General features: G+C 43.2%; 1 protein-coding gene across 1 annotated transcript in view; it reads left to right on the top strand.

Moving 5' to 3' along the window:
* The window catches only part of LOC148010518 (uncharacterized), a 44,183-nt gene that overhangs the window by 4,505 nt on the left and 15,822 nt on the right, over positions 1 to 23,856 (top strand). Inside the window, 1 exon segment of the mRNA XM_087671087.1 lies at positions 11,554 to 11,789. Coding sequence (XP_087527213.1) covers positions 11,554 to 11,789 — 236 coding nt within the window.

Raw genomic sequence — 23,856 nt, 5'->3', positions numbered from 1 at the left:
TCTGATCTTCAAGAAACTTAATTGAGTGTTCAAGGAGGACTTCACAGCTGGACATGACCATAGCATATGATAAACGGTCTTTGGACTGTTGGTACATCTTTCGTAGGAAGTCTAAAAAATACTTATGTTTGCCAATAAAAATTCCACAGGAAGTGCAGCCGCTAAACATCTACACAAAAAAACCTTGTTTGTTATGAAGAGAATTGTCTTTGCTAGATAGTGGAGAGAGTCCTTTTTGGTGACTTAAAAGGCTTGACAATGTGATTTCCAGGAGCTTGTATCCATGGAGGAGGAACAAAAACATCTACAACCTTGTGGTCGTAAGCTGATACCTCTATGAAAACATAACAACATGGAATGGGTGGAATGGGGCCTTTGGAACACCGGAATGCTGTTCCCGAATGTGAGGGACGGGAAACACATTCCATCTTCTGGAACATTCCATATCAGTTGTTCCACAATGTTCCAAGCCTCTGATTCCATGTTAGGAACAGCCATTCCAAACATTCCATGTCAGCCATTCCACAATATCCCAAGGTTGGAACATTCCAAGCCTCCCGTTGCAACTTTTTTTACTCTTTTTTTTTTTGGGTTTGGGTGGGGCATATTTTGTTTTTTTTTGGGGGGGGGGGGGGGGGGGGGTTCTGGGTGGAATATGATGTAACTTTTTGATAGTAGTTTATTGAGTACTCACTACTTACATTAGTTAGGACTCCGTATTTAGTTTGAGTTATGACTCATAATTCTTAAGTCTTAACTCTCCACTTTATTTTTTATGTACTGTTGGCCTTGCCACTTGGGCCTTCACTCTTTCATGATGCTTTGATATGGTATTCAGCCTTCGAACATATGTAAATTATGGCTCTTGAGTCTTTAAAGCTTAATCGTTAGAGTTTTAACTTTTTTTTTTGGTTGTATGCACTATTTACTCAAGTTTTATTTGTAAGATTGATTGGTCTTAATATATCTTGCATCATTCATGCAATATGATGTTTAAGGTGTGCTTTTAGAGTGTCTTTGAATGCTTGTGGAGTTGTTTAATGCAGAATTATTTTGAAAATCCTAAAATTTAACTATTTTTAAATTTCCCATTCCCCCCATTCTTGGAATGGGACCTTCCCGTTCCAATTGTGTTCCTTGTTCTTGTTATCATTTTCCGTTCATCGTTCCATGTGGCTATGTATGAAAAGCTTTCGCTACAAGTAGTGGGACTAGTTACATAGATGAAATGAGCAGTGTAATGTCTCCAAATAAGCTTATGATGCATTTTAGGGCCAAAATTCCCTCTTGCTTGTGGAAAAGAAAGCCGCCCATGTCTTGATCATCCTTGACACTCTTTGACACACACACTCTTATATTGAACACACATTGAAATGCCCCCATAGATCTCCTACCTACACACATGACATGACACAAGCCATACACGTGCAAAGAGAAACGTTGAGTACTCTTGAGCTTGGGACCCAACATATTGGCCAAGCTCCCATTATAAGGATTGATGTCCTATACCATTAGCCCACAACATCTTGATGTGTGGATTAAGTTGCCCAAGGTTTAGAGATAGATGTCACACAAATGAGCCTTGAGCCTTTTTTTATAGAACTCCTCAACTGTCCTAGCAAGCTAGGATGCATTCACATTGCGAGACCCTTTAATTGTCCCAACCTTTAAGGATGCTTTTATACCTAGTGACTAAATAGTTAGTGGTCAATGGGCATACTATAAATGTCCCCAAGGTGTCCAAGGATGTAATACTTCCCCCCTTATGAATGATTGTTGCTCTTAGCAATATCCTCAAGGATGATATGAAAATAAGGAAACTCTCAAGCAAGCCTATCAAAGCCCTTGTTAACCTTTGTCTTTGGGCAATTTTTCTGTTTTTGTGGCCAAGAATTAATCTGGATTTGAGTGGAACATTATAAGGTGTATCTTCCAAGCATAGGACTTTCTAAATCGAGACGATCAGTTCACCTTGCCCCTAGTTGTTCTTTCAAATGGCTTATATGGACACTGAATGAACACATATCCTGAGATAAATTCAAGTAGGTTGGAGTTATGCTAGGCTTTGCAAAAGAAAACAGAGTGTATGAACATGGCTGAAACATAATGAACAAAGACAATGATTCAAAATGCAAAATTGAAGAATGAAGATGAAATTGAACGACTGATGAATACTAATAATGAATGAATGTACCCAATGCTCAAAAGCAAAGCAGTCCAACAACTGAAGACTCTTGTGGGAGCGGGATGAGGGAGTGTCATCCTTTTGTTGACAGATCCCGAGTGTAGCAACCATCATTTTGAAGTAGCAGTTGATGAGGATGCAGTAGATTGGAGTTGAGGTTGATGAAATGCAGTAGCCGTGGGCTAGTCAATGCAGTAGACCAAAGTAGAAGTTTGTAAAAAGCAGGCATTGAGCTAGTAACCAAAACACAACATAATCACAAGAATGTCTTGCCTAGCCATAATCTTTAGATGATGATGGATGATGCAAGAGATGAATGCGGCAGAGAACAGGGGGTAGCAGGAGGATCAAAACAGACTAGTGATAAGGACCTATGAGTGATGAGCAATAGCAGGTGGCCCATTCAGATAAAATGCAGCTGTCCACATAGTCGTGTTGATAAGGATGATAGTTGAAAGCAGTCTGATAGGGGTTGGAGTAGTTATAGAGGGAGTGGAGACATCTAGAGTGAAGATGTTTGTTGGGACCAAATGCAAGTTTGGGTAATGTGCATATGATTAGGATGGCAGCAGCAGATAGCGATGACCATAGCTAGAGAGATGGGCAACAGCCAGTCCATGGAGATGGTAGCCATTGGAGTGGTTAGGTTCCATAATCACATGGAATGTCCATTTTTGGGTCCCCTGTTCTTGTTTCCCGTTCCCATTTCACGTTTCATGCCTATTGCATGTGACTATATAGCCACATGGAATGGCAAATCGTGGTCATCCCTGTTCCCATTTTCCATTCCATGTGACTATGTTAGGTTGTGATGGATCAGGACAGGATTGGAATGCAAGCGACTTAGCACACTCAGTAGAACATGTGACAACTCGTAGGTTTGTCGGGGGAGGCGCCTGGAGAGGAATAACAGTGCAAGACAGATGTGTTGGACTGCATGCATGGCTGGTTGAGATGACATTGCTAGCGTTTGACGGACAGGTCAACAAGGCAGTCACTTCTACTTCAGCCCAATAACCATTTGGCAAACTCTTCTCATCAGCATAGCTCTTGCTGATTCCATCGGTACCCTATTTTTCCTTTCTGCTACACCATTTGGCTGGGGTGTATAGTTGCAAATTAACTCTCTTCTGATCCCATGTTTAGTAAGGTACATGTCAAAGTAATTAGAGATATATTCTCCACCTTTGTACTACTTCAAAGACCCTCTTGTAGTTGGCAAGGTACTTTCAAATACTTCTCTAGACATGTGATCCTCTTAATAGTTGGCATGCTACTTTCAAATACTTCGTTAGACATGCGATCTTATAACAGTAACACTCCAACTCGTTTTGAACTATCTTGCTATTCAAAATAGGTATGGGTCGTATATCACATTTCTATTTCAACCAAAAAGCTATACTCAAAATGAGAACAACATCCATGCACATACATTTAGGACTAATATCCACTTTGCTTGGATGCCTAAATGGTGTGAGGCCAGGGTGTACACCTCCTTTTTCTTCTTGTCTTTCTTCTTCTTCTACTTCTTCTTCTAGGTACTAAAGGCAGCAACCAGAAGTCCTTGACTCCATAGCAATAGGGCAGGGCCTGGGCTGCACGAGCCAAACACCACCTTTCAAAACTGACAGTGCTGGGACAGACAGAACAAGAAGACCATTGGGCAAAAAAATGGCGTGTCACAATTGGTAGCTCAGGCTGAGTTGGGTATGCTGGAATAGTTAAAATGGCGTGAATTGTTAGAGAAGACCTAGAGGTTCATGGGGGAGGCAGTGGCAATGTCATTGGCTTTGATACCAATGTTGGGTATGGTGCTTGCGTGTGACTCGCAGGCTATGGCAGATGGAACTCTATGGACGAGCAAGTACACACAAATCGAGGATTCAGATTGATAATGATCGGAGTGTGATACGTGTGATGAAGTACAAGTGATAGGGCTTGAGTATATAGGCTAAGTTGTGTAGCTAACCCTTTGGCTCTCATTTATTGCTAAGTGGTGTAAATGGTGGTCAAACCTAAACACACTTTAACACACAATAATGTGTGTAAAAGTACAAGTGATAGGGCTTGAATATATAGGCTAAGCTGTGTAGCTAACCCTTTGACCCTCATGTATTGCTAAGTGGTTTAAATGGTGGTCACATTTAAACACACACTTTTACACAATAATGTGTGTTCACACAAGGATAAATAAATCTAACAGACGCATATGTAGCTCCAAAGAGGGGTGGCCGGAAGAAGACGATGAAGGCACAAGGCTATCATTGTGGCAAGAAGGGGTATCTTTGAAAGGGTTGCAAGGAACTAATGGCATTGTGGAAGGAGAGAAAGAGAAGAAGGGTAAGGACTCCTCTGATGAGTCATCATCCTCTTCGTCTTCTAACTTTGACTGTGATTTAGGTCATCCAGCCAAGGCGACGGCCATATTTTGTGGTGAAGGCGAAGGCTGTCAACACCCTCCTCTTCCACCTTCTAGCCCGAGTGTTGTGGTCATCCCTCATGACTCTCTAGTTCTAGAGGGGGAGTGACTCCTTAGTAGTTGAGATCAGAGTGAAACATGGTCCACCTTGTGGGGACGAGAAAAATAGTAGCACTTGCACCATAGCTGGAAAGTTGAGAGGATAATAGTAGCCAAGGTGATTGTTAGTTATTGTTTAGCTCGATATGCACACACCTTGGTATGTGTGTAAGGGTGAAGACCCTTTGCACCATCAAGCATTTAATAAGGGTCAAAGGCTTGGGTATATATCTAGGTCTATTTATTCACCCAACAATTGTATTAGAGCAACAAGATTTGTACTTGTGAAATGTTCATGCTACTGCTGTGAAGTCTGGTTGCTGCTAGCAGCCTCATTTAAGCAACCAGTGCTGATCTGGACAGTTCCAACAGTATTCTTCACAATACATTTTCTGTGAATATGGCTTTTAAGTTTTGGATATGTATTCAGCCTAGCGAGGATGTTTTCCAAAGTTAGGAATCAGGATATAGAGTTTTGAGGTGCCTTTTTAAGGATAACCTTTGTTGGAGGTATAACTGACCAGAGGGGGATCTGTTCATCAGTTTTTCTTGATTTCGTGGGGGTGAGGTTTCTGTCAGAGTGCAGCGGTGCGGAAGCGTAGGACTGAGAGTGAGAGAACGCAGAGAGAGAAGGGAGAGAAAGAGACAGTGTACACTGAAGATCTGCTGTATAAAGAATGCTGAATACAAAGATATACACGGGCGCAGTGCGCTGGACTGCGTGTCTCCACCTCGACGATGCGACCTGCTGTCCACCTCGAAGTCTGCTGCAGTCTGCACTGTCTGCTGTCTGAAATCTGCGAATAGAGACAGAGATCTGCACGGCACCGGTCTGTAATCTGCGACAGAGAATGAATGCCAGACTGCTGAAAACGTCAGCAATAAATAGGCGAAAATCTGCCTAGAATGGGGCGCCAAAATAGGGCGCAGCCTGATAAAAATCAGCTGCAGGCAGTCGGACTGCCACGTGGCAGTCCGACTGCACAGTCCGACTGTGCAGCTGCTGCCTGCCTGAAACCAGGCTATGATCTCTGACACCCCCTCTCAGAGTCTGGACAGGGCAGAAGCCTGAGGGATCTGGAATGTTGCCGAAGTAGAGCCTGAGGAAGCGCCTTCGTAAACAAATCCGCAAGATTATCCTCCGTCTTGCAATACTCCACAGTGATGGTCTCATCCAAAAGCTTTTCTCGGATGAAGTGGTACTGGATCTCAATGTGCTTCGTCCGGGCATGAAAAACAGGATTCCTCGCCAAGGCAATGCAACTCTCATTGTCACATCGCAGCAATGTAGGACGAGTCTGGGAGCACCCAAGCTCCTCCAACAGTCTCCGAAGCCACACAACCTCGCATGTGGTGGAAGACGCGGCCCGATACTCCGCCTCAGTAGACGAAAGGGCTACCGTGGGCTGCTTCTTGCTACTCCAAGAAATAACACCTGCACCCAAAGTAAAGCAGTAACCTGTTGTAGACCGCCTGTGGTCCACGTCACCGGCCCAATCCGAGTCGCTCCAACCTGTAAGTACAAGATCTGACCCATCTGTCCCTGCGGGGTAATGAATCCCCAAATCATACGTCCCCCTCAGATACCGAAGTATCCTCTGAGCAGCCTGCCAATGCACCGTCTTAGGTTCACTCATGAACCCTGCCAAGAGCCCAACAGCAAAACATAGATCAACCCTGGTGTTGAGAAGCCAAATCAAAGACCCTATCAACTGTCGATAGCGGGAAGCATCCGCCAAAGGAGAAGCTGAGTGGGAAGTGGCCTTCCAGTTCGGATCCATAGGAGTAGAGAGGGCCCGACAATCTTCCATCTCAAAAGACACCAAGAGCTCCTGTACATATCTCTGTTGGGAGAGAAAGATCCCCCTCTGAGACTGAAAAATCTCATGTCCTAAAAAGAAATGGAGTAGCCCCAAATCCGTCATCTCGAACGTCCGATGTAAAGCTGACTTTGTCTCCTGGACCTGCTGTGCATCATCACCTGTGACAATCAAATCATCAACATATAATACAAACAGCACACAACCATCCTCGGAAGTGTGAACATACAGCTGCAGATCGGCCTTGGACCGCCGATATCCCAACTGAGATTGGAGGAACGAATCAATCTTCTCGTTCCAAGCTCCCGGGGCCTGCTTGAGACCATACAGGGCCTTCTTCAACCTGTAGACTTTCCCGTCCGAAGAACCAAAGCCAGGAGGCTGCTCAACGTAGATCTCCTCCTTCAAATCACCATTCAGGAAGGCCGACTTCACATCCAGCTGATAAACAGGCCATCTCCTATGGCCAGCCAAAGCAAGAACAGCTCTAATGGTTGCCATACGGGCTATAGGGGCAAAGGTGTCATGACAGTCAATCCCTGGGCGCTGGGCAAAACCCTTAGCAACAAGGCGAGCCTTGTGCTTATCCAAAGTACCATCACTGAGATATTTGGTCTTGAAGACCCACTTGACTCCAATCACCTTCTTTTTCGGGGGGCGTGGCACAAGTGACCAAGTGCCATTCCTCTCAATAGCCTCCAACTCAGCTTCCATAGCTTTCTTCCATGGGGCGGATTGTAAAGCCTCCTTCACGGAGGTGGGCTCTCGATCCTGCATAACTCGGGACATCAAACAATAATTGGAGCACACAAGCTCCGAAGAATGCGCCTGGTGCCTCCGTGACCGCCGCGGACCATCCTGCGGTCCCCACTCCTCAGGAACCCCCTCGATCCCTGAATCACGGAGTGTGTCACGGGCCCAGCGAGGAGGAGGCCGAACCTCCCCTCGTCGTTCTCCATCAGTAGAAGACTCTGGAATGTCCACCGGTGGTAACTCCTCAGAAGGAGCCGGTGGAACAGTAGACTCTGTGTCAGAAACAGAATCATAATCAAACGGCACAGGCTCCAGTGGAACTGTAGAAGGAGCCAAACTCTCCCCTGGATCTCCAAGAACGGGATGCTCCTCACCCGTTGAAGAAGCCGGAACCTCCACAAACCGCACATCACGGCTAGTATATACATCCCGCTTGACGGGATCATAGAGTCGGTAGCCTTGGGACTGGGAGCTGTAGCCAACAAATACCTGTTTGCGGGAAGCCGCTTCGAATTTGTCACGGTGAGCTTTGGGAATGTGAACATAGGCATCACACCCAAAGACACGAAAGTAAGAAACATCTGGCTTCGACCCAAAATACGCCTCAAATGGAGTCATCCCTTCCACGGCCGAAGTAGGAGATCGGTTAAGGATGTGGACTGCAGTAGCCACAGCCTCGGCCCACAGAACCTGGGGGATCTGTCGGTGCTCCATCATGGTGCGCGCCATCTCGATCACACTACGGTTCTTCCGTTCGAGAATACCATTTTCTTGTGGAGTATTCGTATTGGCAAACTCCTGGTGAATTCCTCTATCTGCACAAAACCGAGCAAATTCATTAGAGACAAATTCACCTCCCTTGTCGGATCGCAAGGTCTTCAACTTCCGGCCTGATCGGTTCTCCTCAAAGAGAAGCCAATCCTTGAAGTGCGAGAAAGCTTCTGATTTTAGTGCCAAAAAGTAGGCCCATGTCATCCTGCTATAGTCATCCACGATCAGCATGAAGTACGAGCTCCCACGCAGGGACTCATTCCTCATAGGGCCACATAGATCCGTAGATACTAACTCCATTGGTGAAGTAGACCGCCGCGAAGCGGTGTGGGGAATGGCATCCCTATGCTGCTTCCCCTTTATGCAGGAGACACATGGCTGCTGGCTCACCACTATATCCGGCAACCCTCGAACAAGCTGTCCCCGTGACGCCTTCCGAAGATAGTCATAGTTCAGGTGACCAAACCTAGCATGCCATAATTCAGACTGTGACTGTGAGGTAAGAAGAATAGTAGAGAGGGCAGTGGAAGACTTCAGTTTGTAAATGCCGTTCTCCTCATATCCAGATGATAGAACCTTCCTCGATTCACGATCAAGGACTCGCACTGTAGAACTGTCAAACTCCACCAGAAGACCAAGGGAACAAATCTTATGGACTGAAAGGAGATGGTACCCCAATCCTGGTACATGCAAAACCTCTGAAGTATGGGTGCCACCTCGTCCATCCGGAATAAGCTGCATCTTACCCCGACCTGCAATAGAAACTGAAGAGCTGTCTCCAATGAGAACCTGCCCACGCGACGGGCGCAGCTGGGTAACACCATCTGATGAAGGAGTCATGTGCCGTGAGGCACCACTATCAATAATCCACTCTCGAGATTGGGAAGCCGCCATCGCAGCATCAGAAGCATTCGGTGAAGCGTCCTCAATGACAACTAAATGTAGAAATGCAGCTGATGAGGGTGCAGCCACCGCTCCAGAATCCTTGGTTTCCTTCTTCTTGGTGTCCTTCGAGTCTTTGTCAGGGCAATCCTTCTTCCAATGGCCAGTCTTTCCACAAATATGGCATGTGGAGTCTTTGTCCTTGTCCTTCTCCTTGTCCTTCTTGGACTTGTTATCCCCCTTCTTCTTCTTTTGGTCCTTCCCCTTCTTCTGAGAGGCTTGACCTGTCAACGCCTCCGTCTTGGAAGCATTCTGTCCCTTTAACTGTTCCTCTTGGTCCAAGACCATAGGAACCAACTCCTCCCACCGAAGAGTAGACTCTCGCCCCGAAGCAATAAGGGCAGAGTAAAATGTACCGAATCGTGGCGGCAACTGGGACAAGAGTGTAATCGCCATGTCTTCGAAGGAGATCGCCTTCCCCGCATTCTGAACCTGCATCTGTAGCTGCCTTAGCTTGTTAATGTGTTCCCTTAGCGAAGAAGACTTATTGACGGACAAGGTCCGCATCTGTACCTCCAAAGAAACCCTCTTCATCAGGGTCATCCGATTGTACATTTGATCAAGCTCCAGCCATATCTCACGAGCCACCGTCAAGTGCTCGATGTGAGCGATCACGGCTGTAGTGCATGATAGAAAGAGAAAGGATCGAATCCTGGCATTCAGTTTGTCCCAATGAGACTGGGCCCTGGACAACTCCGCACGAGCATCGGAAGAGAGTTTGGACTCATCTCTTACCGAAGGCCGGTCAATATCTTCCTGTACCAACTCCGCCAAATCATAGGACTCCAGTATGGCCAACATCATAACGCGCCATATGCGGTAGTTGTCGCCGTCGAGCTTCTGATCTGTAGGAAGAGCCGGTAGGACAGGCACCTTCCGGTCCATAATCGCCTGGAACTCCAAGTCCATCTCTGTAGACATCTTCACCTGCAATGCCTTCTCAAACGCAAAAGCAGCCCCCTCTGACTGAGTAGACTCAGCCTGCTAAGGCTCTTCAGCGTCCCGAAGCTCCTTCACCCGCCGGAGGCGATGAAAAAGCAAAACCTGCACTTTTAGGTTGAAAACTCAAACTTTCTCCGCGACAAACAGCAGTAAACAGCAGCAAATCCACCACCTGTACTCCTTTCCTGTGCGCCCACACTCGTTTCAGCCTTGTTCCAAGGCGCAGGCCTCCTGTCTGCCCTTAAACGCAAAAAACGCAAATTTGTGTCGCGATGGAAACTCCTCTTCAGGTTGATTCTGCGCTCAGTCAGCCCTCTAACACTGCTCTGATACCATGTCAGAGTGCAGCGGTGCGGAAGCGTAGGACTGAGAGTGAGAGAACGCAGAGAGAGAAGGGAGAGAAAGAGACAGTGTACACTGAAGATCTGCTGTATAAAGAATGCTGAATACAAAGATATACACGGGCGCAGTGCGCTGGATTGCGTGTCTCCACCTCGACGATGCGACCTGCTGTCCACCTCGAAGTCTGCTGCAGTCTGCACTGTCTGCTGTCTGAAATCTGCGAACGGAGACAGAGATCTGCACGGCACCGGTCTGTAATCTGTGACAGAGAATGAATGCCAGACTGCTGAAAACGTCAGCAATAAATAGGCGAAAATCTGCCTAGAATGGGGCGCCAAAATAGGGCTCAGCCTGATAAAAATCAGCTGCAGGCAGTCGGACTGCCACGTGGCAGTCCGACTGTGCAGCTGGACTGTGCAGCTGCTGGCTGCCTGAAACCAGGCTATGATCTCTGACAGTTTCTGCTCAAAAGCTGCCCAGCGTCTTGATTGCCTGAGGGGAAATTAATTCTCTTTTTTTTTGTAAAAGGTAATTGTATTAATTATGAAAAAAGTACAAGATTACATGATTACAAGATATAGGATGGCGAAATTAATTTTGTGTGTGTGTGTCTCTCTCTCTCTCTCTCTCTCTCTCTCCCTGTCTCTCTCTCCTGAGGCCCACAGCAGTGCTTTGGTTTTGTGTCCTACTATCTTAGATATTTTGCTTTTCATTATTTTTGTGATTGATTGAGTGTTTAAATGGATTGAATGTCTGTAAATGTAATAAATGTCTATCACACAACACCTGCCAATTACATCCTCCCTATGCGACCAAATAGAAGAAAAGCAAAAAATTGGACACCTACGTGGATATTACATCCCCTTTAGAATTAAACAAGATGATCGTCCACATGATAGCTCTTCGCATTTGTTCTCTTGTGACAATGTTGAATGTTGCGCACTTCAGAATTAAACAAGATGATTGTCCACATGATAGCTCTTCGCATTTGTTCTCTCATGACAATGTTGAATGTTATGCACTTTTATTTTCTGTTTTTGAAAAGACATCTGTATAAACTTATAACTTCATTTTCAATGTCACACACACACACACACACACACACACACACACATTCATCTGCTGTATAAAAATTTGAGTGAGGTCATTGAATGATCGTGTATGAATTCAACCATGCAATTTAATAAGAGGGTGGCTTTTGATATTTAATCCTTATATTGCCAATTGCAGATTATTTTAAGTAGATTAGTGATACAAACAGTTAAATCTACTTTTGACAGGTGATGGGTTGAGCTCTGAGCTTTTAGACGTTCTGGTGAAAATGTGTCCAACACAAGAAGAGCAAAAAGGTTTACTTGACTTTTCTGGTGACAAATCAGAGCTTGGTCCTGCTGAGCGGTTTTTAAAGTCAGTTTTACAAGTTCCAAATGCTTTTCAAAGATTAGAAGCTATGAGGTTCAAAGCCTTCTTTAAGGATGATTTAGCACAAGTTGAAGATGCCGTACAAGTTCTGGAGGTTTGTAGCTCTGTTGTCTTTAAATTCTTTTTCTTTCTTTTTTTCGTTGTAGATGATTGCAATATACATGTCTCATTCTTGGTGTAGCGCTTTTGCTGGCTGTTAAGTCTAGATGCTTTTCTTGCTTTTTCAAGTTTTCTATGGTTCATGTAAACAACTGTTGGTAATTTACATACATTCTGAAATTTTTTGTGTCACTAGCAGTATTAAAGAGTTTCAATTTTTCCGCCAAGAAATGAAGCTACTAATAGAAACCCTCTTATAATCATCACTAAGGTTAGAGAACCGATGCAAACATCCAGAATAATGAAATTAGCATAGGAAATAGACATGTCTCAAGCTGGCTGCTCTAAAAGGAGAATGTCTAGTACAAGGGCTACGAGAATGACCACTTTGGCACTCTGTATGCTAAAATACAACTTTTCCCCCAAGAAATGTAGCTACTAATAGAAACCCTCTTATAATCATCACTAAGGTTAGAGAACAGATGCAAACATCCAGAATAATGAAATTAGCATAGGAAATAGACATTTCTCAAGCTGGCTGCTCTAAAAGGAGAATGCCTAGTACAAGGGCTACTAGAATGACCACTTTGGCATTCTGTATGCCAAAATACTCGTGGAATCACTAAGTGAAAGAAGGTGTCTAAATCCTAGTGCCAGTAGGACGTGTGATTCTCCTTGTATGTGCTAAATCTGCCTTGAGTCAACTCATTTGCCTCTGATGGTATCAATGTTCTTTGTTCAAATGTGAGTGAGTAAATCAGAGGTCGAAGTGTGTTGGTCATAGTAACACGGGACAGCCATTTTCTAGCTTCCCATCCTAGTCATCTCCTGCCCATATGGCCTCATGTTAGTTCCCCCTCTTATAGTGGCAGGGGATGGTGATTCCTATCCCCATCCCTGTCCCCGTCCCCGTCCTCGTCCTCAGAACCCTTCCCTCCCATGTTCTCTGATGCTGGTCCTTTGTAGCCTCGATGGGATCTTACTATCTGTATGTACCAGGCCATGATGTTAGAAATATGCTTCCATATGTGATATCTTTCATTTGATGTGATTGTAGTTTGAAGTTTGAAGATCTGAAAAGATATTTGCCCTTTGAAATCCTTATATCTGAATATTGGCCCTCTTTATGTAGCGCACACAATTGCTTTCTAAGTCCGTATGATCTCTGCCCAAGCGTCCAAGGAGACCAGTCTAAGAGATCTCCTCCAACCTCCCTTGGGCATAATAGCAACATGGATAGGGGGGGAATGGTGGCCAATAGGTATGCTGGAATGCCATTGTTAGGAATGTGGAACACAGTCCAACTTCCTATCTGCAGGAATGTTTGCAGCAGGCATTTCCTGGAAGGAATGTTCCTGCCCCGCTCCCTCACATCAATGGATGGACTATAATCTATACTTGGCCACCTTGGAATTACAAGCTCCCTAGGTTCTACTGGATAAAGCTTGCCCAATCTAATTTATTGTTGCTTTTAAGGTTGGACATTCCGTGAACTCCTTTTCTGCAAAACCGGAAAGGCAAAAACCCTGATGAGAACACTAGTTTTCAAAACTCTTACTTGGAAAAGCTGGAAAGTAGCTCTTTTAATGCTACGAAAGCTTATTTTGGTCACTTGATAAGTGAATTGTGAGAAAGAAGATGTAGAGCTAATTTTGTGCAAAGGAAATAAGGTTTGTGTATATGAACATTGCTAGATCTTCCTAAAGCTTGTTTCTCACAATCTATTTAGTCATTCAACATAGGTGAATCTTGTTTTGTTCATTTATATGTGCGGGTGCATGTGGTTTCGCATGTTCACAATGGTTGCCTTGCTACTCAAAGGTCGGTAGTAGATACTCGGCTTTATGCAAGCTCGATTTCTCTCTCACGCTTTTGGGAGAGACTTAAGAATATTTGATATTGTTCCCTCTATCATGAGATTCTTCTCATTATTTTCATTGCGTGTGATACTGGGCATTGTAGGCTATATGGAAATCTCACACTCATACCCAACATTGTGTAGTTGTATCATTTTTTGTTGATGCACATTTCCACATGGGGCACAAATGCTTGTGTTCATCTTGGAAATTCTTGTGCACATATTGCAAGGTGTATATTTAAAGACTTTGTTCCCAATGAAACAAGCAAGATCTCTCCCTTCCTTATATTATCTTCTTTGGACCATTATCGAACACTGTGGGGACTGTTGAGCTAAAACACTCTTTTCAGCTGATTAGTATTCTTAAACAGCCCCAAAACACTCTTAATTAATGAAAAATCCTAAAAAGGAGAGCGGTTCGAGAGAGCTTCAGTGGCTCCCCAAAAACCCTAATTCTTTGGGGCACCCTTCAACATCTATAATTAGACAAGCTGCCTCCATTCAGCCTAAACCCATATGTGCAGGTTTCTCACCCTTGAGTGAAGATTTCAGCCATCAGTCCACATACACGTAGCTGTCCAGCCCCAGAGACTGCTGCCACACCCTCTGTTGCTGCGTTTACTCCTCCAGTGTGTAGGCGACAGCTGATAGCCCATCTCCATTATCAGGGGACTTGCTGCTGTGTTTGGACCTATTCCATACTTGGTGGCAGTTGGCGACTGCATCCATAGCTTGCGTTTGGTGTCATCTTCCCAGGTGATAGCTTTCTCCATCAAGCGACAGCTCCTCCACACCAGGCGACAACTGCTAGCCCTCTTTGTCATCTATCCAGGTTGCGTTTGGTGCTCTAGGTCCTCTTGACACTTGCGTTTGTTGCATCCTCTCCATCTTACACTTCAACTGGTGGTCACAGACTTGGGATCTATCTCCGGTGGATGTCACTCTCTGACACACTGCTCTGCCCTTGAGTATCTGTACACTCTTACGTTCATTTGCAATATTAGAATTGTGTTCTTCTTTCCCTTCTTCTGTTTGTGTTTGAGTTTTTGAGATTGAGTTTTTGAGTTTTGCGTTTAGGGTTTGAACTTTGAGTTTTGCTTTTTGTGTTTGTGTCAGTCTCTTTGTGTTTCTGTCCTGCTCGTACACTTTGTGTTTCCTCAGTGTAAACCCTAGTAGTTTTCTTCACATGGTATCAGAGCCAGTGCTATTGTAAAGAGTATCCTGCAGATATTGTGGAGAGCTAGTCTTTGTGCGAGGCACACAATACGACTCGTAACCGAATCACAATGTCCCAGACACCTTCTCCAATTCCTATGATGTCGTATCAAGTTTCTCTATCATTGGAGGCCCTAAGACGGCATTACGGACTCGATGAGGAGGACGACACTTCACTTTCACCTTCACCTTCTTTTTCTACTCCCATTCTAGATTTCACTAACATGATAGAGGAGGACTTTGAGGAGTATTATTGCAACGAGTACGGTAATGTTTACACCTCTCCTACAAGCTTTGCTACCATATTCGGACCGGTTAGTGAGGTTGGCCACCTCTCTGATCACGGAGGACATACGGCCTTTGGAGCATCTGGTGATCCAACTTCATCATTTCAGCTAGGTCTAGTGTCAGGTTCGTACAACCCTTTTGAGTTGAATGAATCAAAACCCTCGCTTGTTTCTTTTTTCGAGGTGCAGGATCCTGATGGCTTTGTGTATGCGATATACACACTTTACCATAACATTCTTGGACAGTAGACTCCTTGTTGGCCCCAAAACTGGTGCCTCTTGCGGTATTTCTTTAGCTTTCATTCAATTGGAAGGAGTACAACTTGAGATTCTTCAATCTCCTCTTGCTAACCAATTGCTCTTGTTGTCATAAATGACCAGCAAGCCTTTTGGGTCATTTGTCCCTTGATTCACCCAGGATTTCTTCTCCAATTTGACCCTTGGCTGGCCAAATGCTGCCCCAAATCAATTCGGGATGGGCTGGCTCCTGAAATCCCTTGATAATCTTTAATTATCAGCTGCTGATTTCAGTCCCTTGAGCCTTCAATCTCTGGCAAGAATCCCAAGGTGGCTGCTAAACCCTAATTTCTGCTGTAAATTAGGGTTTACTGCAGAAATTACAGATCAACCCACCAAAAATGGCTGAAATCTCCTCCAAATGGCTGAGAATTGCTGAGCATAGGTTGAAGGAGATGAGAGAATGCTGTAGAGAGAGAAAATTTTGAGATTTGTCGCGAAGAACTGATCAAAATCACCCCAAAGGGATGCACCAACAACAATAGGAGCATCAGAGACTGTGATCTTCAGGAGAAATTGCATCAGCAGCAATTGCTAGCTTCCCAAGGTCAAGAATATGCAATCTCCATCACCAAAATGGTCTCCAATGGCTAGGAATCGGCTCCAAAAGCTGGCAGCAACAGTCCAACACCTCTTTTCAACAGCTCCAAAATGAAAAAACGAGATTTCCCTCTCCCTTTTGCCCTATTTAGCCTTTCCTCCACTTGTATGGGAAAGTTTTGCCAAGTGGCAGCTTTCTTAATCCATTTTCAGCAATTTCCAGCTTAATTCTGAAAATTAATTCAGCCCTTAATCCATTCCCAAAAAATTGACCTTGCCCATCCAAAAATTAATTGGCTAGGCCATTTGCAACCCAAAGTGGTCCTATGCATTAATTGACCCTTGGACAAGTATTAATCTATTAATTAGTGCCTAGTTCCTAGTGTCACCACTGACACTTAGTGGCCAATTAATGGTCCTAGGGACAAACCGACACCAAAATTTACCTAGAATCTAACAAGTGTAACTTGTTACAACTTTTGCCTTTGACACTCATCTTTTTCACAGGGTCCTTCGGCCTTCAATTTAAAAAAAAAGTAGCTTGCACCTCACATTGCATCTTTTAGTTGCACATTTGATTAATCCTTTAATCAAATGCCAATTAAACATAAGCAAAGCATTAAATTTTCACGTCCTTGTGACTCTCGAGCCTGGGGAGCTGTCATCGCAGCATCAAAGTCTTCGGTGTAGAGCCCTCAATGATTGCTAAGTGTAGAAAAGCAGCCGATGAGAGTGCAACCATCGCACTAGAATCCTTTGTGTCCTTGTTTTTGTGGAGGCAATCCTTCTTCCAATGACCGATCTTACCACAAATATGACAAGTCAATTTCTTCTCCTTGTTCTTCTTGGATTTGTTGTCCTCTTTCTTCTTTTGGTCCTTCCCTTTCTTTTGAGAGGCTTGACCAACCAATGCCTCCGTTTTGGAAGCATTCTGTCCCTTCAATTGTTCCTCTTGGTCCAAGACTATAGGAACCAACTCTTCCCATTGAAGAGTCGACTCTCGCCCTGATGCAATAAGAGCGGAATAAAAAATACCGAATCGTGGCGGCAACCGGGACCATAAAGTGATCGTCATGTATTCGGAGGAAATAGGCTTCCTTGTATTTTAAACCTGCATCTGGAGCTGCCGAAGCTTGTTGATGTGTTCCCGATGCGAAGAAGATTTATCCACGGACAAGGTCCGCATCTGCACCTCCAAAGAAACCCTCTTCATTAGGGTTATCTGATTGTACATTTAGTTGAGCTCCAGCCATATCTCACAAGCCACCGTCAAGTGCTCGATGTGAGCGATGGCGGGTGTAATACAATACAGAAATAGGAAAGAACGAATCATGGCATTCAGTTTGTCCCAATGAGACTGAGCTCTAGTCAACTCCACACGAGCACTGGAAGAGAGTTTGGACTTATCTATCACCGATGGCCGATTGATCTCCTCCATCACAAGCTCCGCCAAATCATAAGACTCTAGAATGGCCAACTGCCTGTGAAGACGCAGCTTGCTAGGGATCTTTCCTTTGCTTTTCGAACCTTCTTCAGTCGCCGGAGGCGATGAAAAGGTAAAATCTGCAATGGAAGACCTAAAACACAACCTTCCTCCCCTTCAAACGGCAACAACCTGCAGAAAATTCACCAATTGGACTCCTTTCCCGCACGCCCACGCTCGCTTCAGCCTTGATACGATGTGCAGTCCTCCCGCTTGCACGCGAATGCTGGAAACATAGCCTTCTGTCACACTGAAATCTCCTTCTCAGGTCGGTTCAACACTCAGTGAGTCCGTCTTCACCGCTCTGATACCATGTTAGAGTGCAGCGATGCGGAAGCGTAGGACAAAGACTGAGAGTTTGAACACACACACACACACACACACACACACACAGAGTGTGTAACACAAAATCTGCAGTGTAGTATGCTGTATAGGAGTGCAGAAATATACACGGGTGTAGAGAAAATATATGCGTGTCTCCGCCTTGAGGACCTCGATCTCCGTCAGCCCGAGCACAGTCAGTCTCAGCAGACCAACTGTGACAGATCTTAAGATCAAAATAATGTCTGAGAATGTGCCACAATTTGACTATAAATAGTCAGTCAGGAAGATAATGCTCAATAGTAGGTCGACTGCATTAAATGCAGCTGACTGCATAAAATAACGTAGAAAACTGTCTAACTGCAGAATCTGCTGCTCGACTATACCTGTGCCACGTCGCACCTGTCCGCCCTACTGACGTGGCACCCTGCCGTACTCACCTGCTCTGTTGATATGGCACTTGGGCCATATTGCTGCCCAAAAAATGACTCTCTAACAGGCTACTCATACAGCTACTATGCCCATGCCTAGTCAGCCCATCCCTACCTATGGATCCACCTTGCACACTACCTGCATGCGTAGTGGGCACTTTGGGGCCCATTCCCAAGTGCACTCCACTCCCCCATCTTACCCCCATTACACTTTTTTACACTATCTGAAAGATGACTTAGGAAAAGAGAGAAAACGATGAAGCCTGAAGAAGAAGAATAGTTCTCCTCTGTGAGTACGAGTCCGTTTCTCCTCCCAACCTCGCCTAGATAAGTGCTGGCTCCTCTCTCCTCGTTTCCTCTGCCAGCCGTCCACTTTTGGTGAGTCCTACTATTCTTGGACTCTCTAGGCTCCCCTTAACCCCATTCGGGTGCCCAAGAGCCCGGACGGTCATTCTCGTGCATGTTCCCCTAGATTTATCTTAATGCCACATTAAATGTCACTTTAATGTCACATTCAATATTTGTGACCTTAAGGTTACATTAAATGTCACTTTTAATGTCACATTAATGTCACATTTCCTTCCCCTTAAGAATCGGTTTCGTCCTCGAAAACGATACTTGGAAGGTCTAACTGTAAATCGGGAAACCTTTTCTTTAAAGTACTTACTCGCTCCCATGTTGAGCTTTCTTTTGAACAATCTTTCCACTTAACCAAACATTCTTGATAAATAGTATTCCTTGTTCGTCTATTACGAACATTTAATATTATTTCTGGTTCATGTGGATTAGATTGGTCATTGAATAGCTCCTCAATATCATCATTTAAGATTAGATTATCCAAATCACCCAGCTTTTTCCTTAATTTACTTACATGAAAAACTGGATGTACTTTACTACCAGCAGGTAGTTGGAGCTTGGAAGCCAATTCTCCCACCTTTTTAAGTATTATGAAAGGACCACAATACCTTGGTGAAAGCTTTGGACATTGTCCCTTTTTCATAGTTTTAGTTTGTTCAGGCACCTTAAGATAGACCAATTCTCCTTCTTCAAAGGAGATGTCTCTTCGGTGAGGATCTGCATATACTCTAGCTCGATTTTGAGCTTTTTTAATATTTTCTTGAGCAAATTTTAACATACTATTGATATCCTCCAAAAAGTCTTTAGCTGCCTGAACCTTTTCCTTATGCAGTCCTACTGCAAAAGGAGCTCTGGGCTGAAACCCATACATTAACATAAATGGACTATATCCAGTGGAAGAGTGCTTGGCACTGTTATATGTAAACTCTGCTATCGGTAAATACTCTTCCCAATTAGTTTGCCTTTTACTTACATATGCCCTAAGCATATCTTCAAGAATTTGGTTAACCCTTTCAGTTTGCCCATCTGTTTGCGGATGATCCGCCGTACTCATGCTAAGTTTAGTATCCAATTTCCTAAATACCGCACGCCAAAAATGGCTATCAAATTTTCTATCCCGATCAGAAACTATATTTGCCGGAAGGCCATACAATCGGTATATGTTCTCTACGAACAATCTAGCCAATTCTGGTGTTTAAACATCAGTTGAAGTTGGAATGAACCTAGCCATTTTGGTTAACCTATCCACAATAACCCACACAGAGTTGTGCCCCCTCTATGTTCTAGGTAAAGCAACAATAAAGTCCATGGAGATAATCTCCCATTTTCCCGAAGGAATTTCTAGTGGATGGAGAAGTCCTCCCATTTTTAATCTTTCAGCTTTATTAACCTGGCATTTATTACATTTGACCACATAGTCAAGGACGTCCTTATTCATTCCAGGCCAATAGAACTGCCTTTTAATAAGACTATAAGTCTTATTAACTCCTAGATGTCCCACGCTAGGGGTATCATGACACTCAAAGAGTATCTGGCGCCTTATTTCTATATCTTTCGGGACACATACCCTACCCTTGTAGAGTAAATAACCATTATCAATGGTAAAATTCTTCCACTTGAATCCAGTTTGAGCAATCCCTGATGCTCCATTTCCTTGTTGAACATCCTCAAATATTCCTTCCTCAGTAGAAGCACTTTCAATTGGATCCCCATTTTTTATTGCTTCCCATATGTTGGAATATGCCGGATCAACCTGGCATTTCCCTTTTAAGGATTCAAGCAAGTTGGAAGTGAACTGAGTAAAACTCAATTCATTAATGATGGGCATTCTGCTGAGTGCATCAGCTACTATATTATACTTTCCTTTTCTATATCTTATCTCATAGTCGAACTCTTGGAGGAGTTCGGCCCATCTGGCTTTACGCCCGTGTAAATCCGGTTGATCATTAAGCCACTTAATGCTTTCATGATCCGATAAAATCAAAAGTTTGGCACTATACAAATAGTGCCTTCATTTCTTCATTGCATGTACTATTGCATACAACTCCCTCTCATAAACAGAATAATTCTGTTTTGCACGGTCTAATTTCTTGCTTTCAAAAGCAATTGGTCGACCTTCTTGTAATAAGACCGCGCCTATTGCCTTATCACTGGCATTAGCTTCAACCACAAATGGTTTATTGGGATCCACTATTAATAGTACTGGAGCTGTAGCAATAGCTACCTTAAGTTTTTGAAAACTTTCATTTTGGTCTGTTCCCCAATTAAAACTTTTTCCTTTCCCTTTAAGTTGGTCTGTCATTGGAACAGCTATTTTGGCATAATCTCGAATGAATCTACGATAAAATCCAGATAAACCTAGGAAGATCTGCAGCTCTTCCAGGTTTCTTGGAGGTGGCCATTCAATAATTGCCCTTACTTTTTCTGGATCCATGTTGATTTCCTCTTTCGAGATAATATGCCCCAAATACTTGACCTCTTGTGCAAAGAATTCACATTTAGTTTTCTTCGTATAAAGGGAATGCGTTCTTAACAGTTGGAATACTAATTGTAAGTGTTCCAAATGTTTTTCTTTTGATTTACTAAAGATCAAGATATCATCCAAAAAGACTACTACAAAATGTTCGAGATAGGGCCGTAAAACACTATTCATCAGCTTCATAAAGGTAGCTGGTGCATTAGTGAGGCCAAAAGGCATCACCAAAAAATCATAATGCCCATATCTAGTACGAAATGCTGTCTTAGAAACATCTTGTGCCTTAATTCTTACTTGGTGATAACCTGATCTTAAATCTATCTTTGTGAAGAATTTTGCCCCTTGTAATTGATCAAAAAGATCTTCCATTCTGGGCATAGGAAATTTATTCTTCATCGTTATTTAATTAAGTGCTCTATAGTCAACACAAAGTCGCATAGAACCATCTTTTTTCTTTACCAATAAAATTGGTGAAGCCCAAGGTGAATTACTGGGTTGAATAAACCCTTTATCCAGGTAATCCTTAATTTGTCTTTTAACTTCTTGATGCTGTGTTTCACTTAACCTATATGGTGGTTTTGAAATTGGGTGTGTATTCTTATTTATATCAATTGGGTGATTTATATCACCCCTATCTGGTGGAAGACCACTTGGTAAATCAGAAGGAAACACATCTTTAAAATCATCTAACAAACTATTCAATTCATTATTAACATTCAACTCACAAACATAAGAAAATTGTTGCTTTATATTACAGAAAGTAAAAGTATTCTGTACAGGAAGAGACCATAGCATATATACCTCACAAACTTCCTTCTTTATCAGCTTTTGAACTTCAGTAGAACACAGCAAAGGATTATCAGATACTTCATGTTCACCTTGAATAACAAAAGTCTTACCATCCCTTTCAAATTCCAGTGTATTATGGTGATAACTACGTTTTAAGGATGGTTCCAATCCCCATAGCCATTCCCTCCCTAGAGCAATATCAGCTCTTTCCATGTTCATTATTTGGAAATCGAGTTTGTCTTTATATTCTTGAATCTCAATTTCCAAATTGGATACCATTGTATCCCATATTTTATTGTCTTGGCCTTGCATCATACGAACAACATATTGATGCCCACTCTTTTGTTGGGGAAGTTTCAATTTTTTGACAAGTGCATAATTTATAAAATTATGTGTGGCAGAGTCATCAATCATGACTCTAACCCTTTTTCCAGCTATCAATCCATGTACTCTAAGTAAATCATGTGGCCCAAAAGTAGACTGCCACATAGAAGTTGACATACAACACTTATGTTGTACATCCATGTGCAAGACCTCTAAAGATTTGTACTTTTCATGGCCCTTTAATTCTAAGGTCTGCACTACATGGATTTGTTTTTCTTTTCCCTTGCCCTTGTCCTTATCCTTTCCTTTGTCTTCCCCCTTTTTCTTTTGAGGGCAATTCCAAGCAGCATGGTTAGGGGATAGGCAATTGAAACACAACTTTTCTTTTTTGGCCTTATCAAAGTCATCAGGACTTAACTTTGGCCTCATATATGGTTTCTTTTCAAAAGGTTGTTTTTTACCCTTAAAAAATGGCATTTTTCTTTTAAATTTGCCCACAAATTTTGAGGTTTCCAATTCCTTAGACTTGGGCTCTGTATCAGTGAGACTAGTGAGTGTACCTGGACGCATACTATCTTCATAAATTAATGCAAATTTAATTGCCTCTTCCAGCGTCTTAGGTAAACTTCGTTTTACTTCCTTTTTACAGGCTTTATCTAGTCCCCTAATGAATCCTCTTGTTTTTTGGAATTCATCTATTCCTTCCAATTTGAGGATTATCTCACGATATTCCTCCAGATATGTCAGCAGGGGTCGTCCCTTTTGTCTGACATAATCCCAATCTTTCCAATTTCTTTCCATTTCATTTTCAGGAAGGAATTCTTTCAAAAAGACGGATTCAAATTGAGCCCAGGTTTCAGGTATTTTATTTGCCTCCTTTAAAGTTTGCCACCACTTATATGCTTTGGGCCCCAAAGTTAAACTAGCCTCCAGTGCTTGGAGATGTAGTGGGGTATTTTTTAGTTTATGTAAATCTTCCCATTTTTGGAGGAAATTAAAGATTGTGTCTTTATTCCTATCTTTTTCCTCCCCGTAAAATTGAGGTGGTTTCATATCCTTTAGAATTGGATTATCCCTCAATTTATGGTAAGGTTGGGGTTCCTTAGGATCTCGCATAGTCACATCTAAATCTTTCGATGAAGATGGGACATCTGAGGTTTCTATCTTATTTTTATCTCTTTTCAACAATAAAGTTAATTGAGATTTTATTTCAGCGAGTGTTTGGGTTAAAAATTCCATTTGAACCCCTTGAGCTTGCATACGAGCAGTAAGATCATCGAATTGCTCTCGTGTAGCAAAAAATTCTTCCCATTGTTCTTCTTGTATTTTTGGTTCATGGGGATCTACCATAGGTTGGTCCCCAAAACTAGAGCTTTCCATTACCCTTTCTTTCCCTTTTCTGCCATTAATACACTGGAATTGGAAAGCAAAGATAAGAAATTTGCATACAAAGTAAAGTATTTCCCTGATTTTAATGGCAGACAGTTGTTGCTGGTTTGGAAATAAACCCGATGGGTAAGGAATAAATTTTATCGCCCGAACAAAGTCGGTCACGCAGGAAATGGAGCTTCTTTGCAGAAACGACTAGTATTCAGCCCCCTTCTTTAATAATCACGCAGGCCATCAATGTCCCTTTCCTGAATTTGCTTTCTGCTGAACCTGTACTTGTGATATAAATACAGTC

This window comes from Lygodium microphyllum, chromosome 29 (genome assembly GCF_053477565.2).
Source record: "Lygodium microphyllum isolate KBCC chromosome 29, Lygodium_microphyllum_v1.1.10, whole genome shotgun sequence".
NCBI classification, from domain to species: Eukaryota; Viridiplantae; Streptophyta; class Polypodiopsida; order Schizaeales; family Lygodiaceae; genus Lygodium; species Lygodium microphyllum.
Note: the sequence above shows the minus strand (reverse complement) of the source record. Positions and strands in the feature narration are given on the sequence as shown.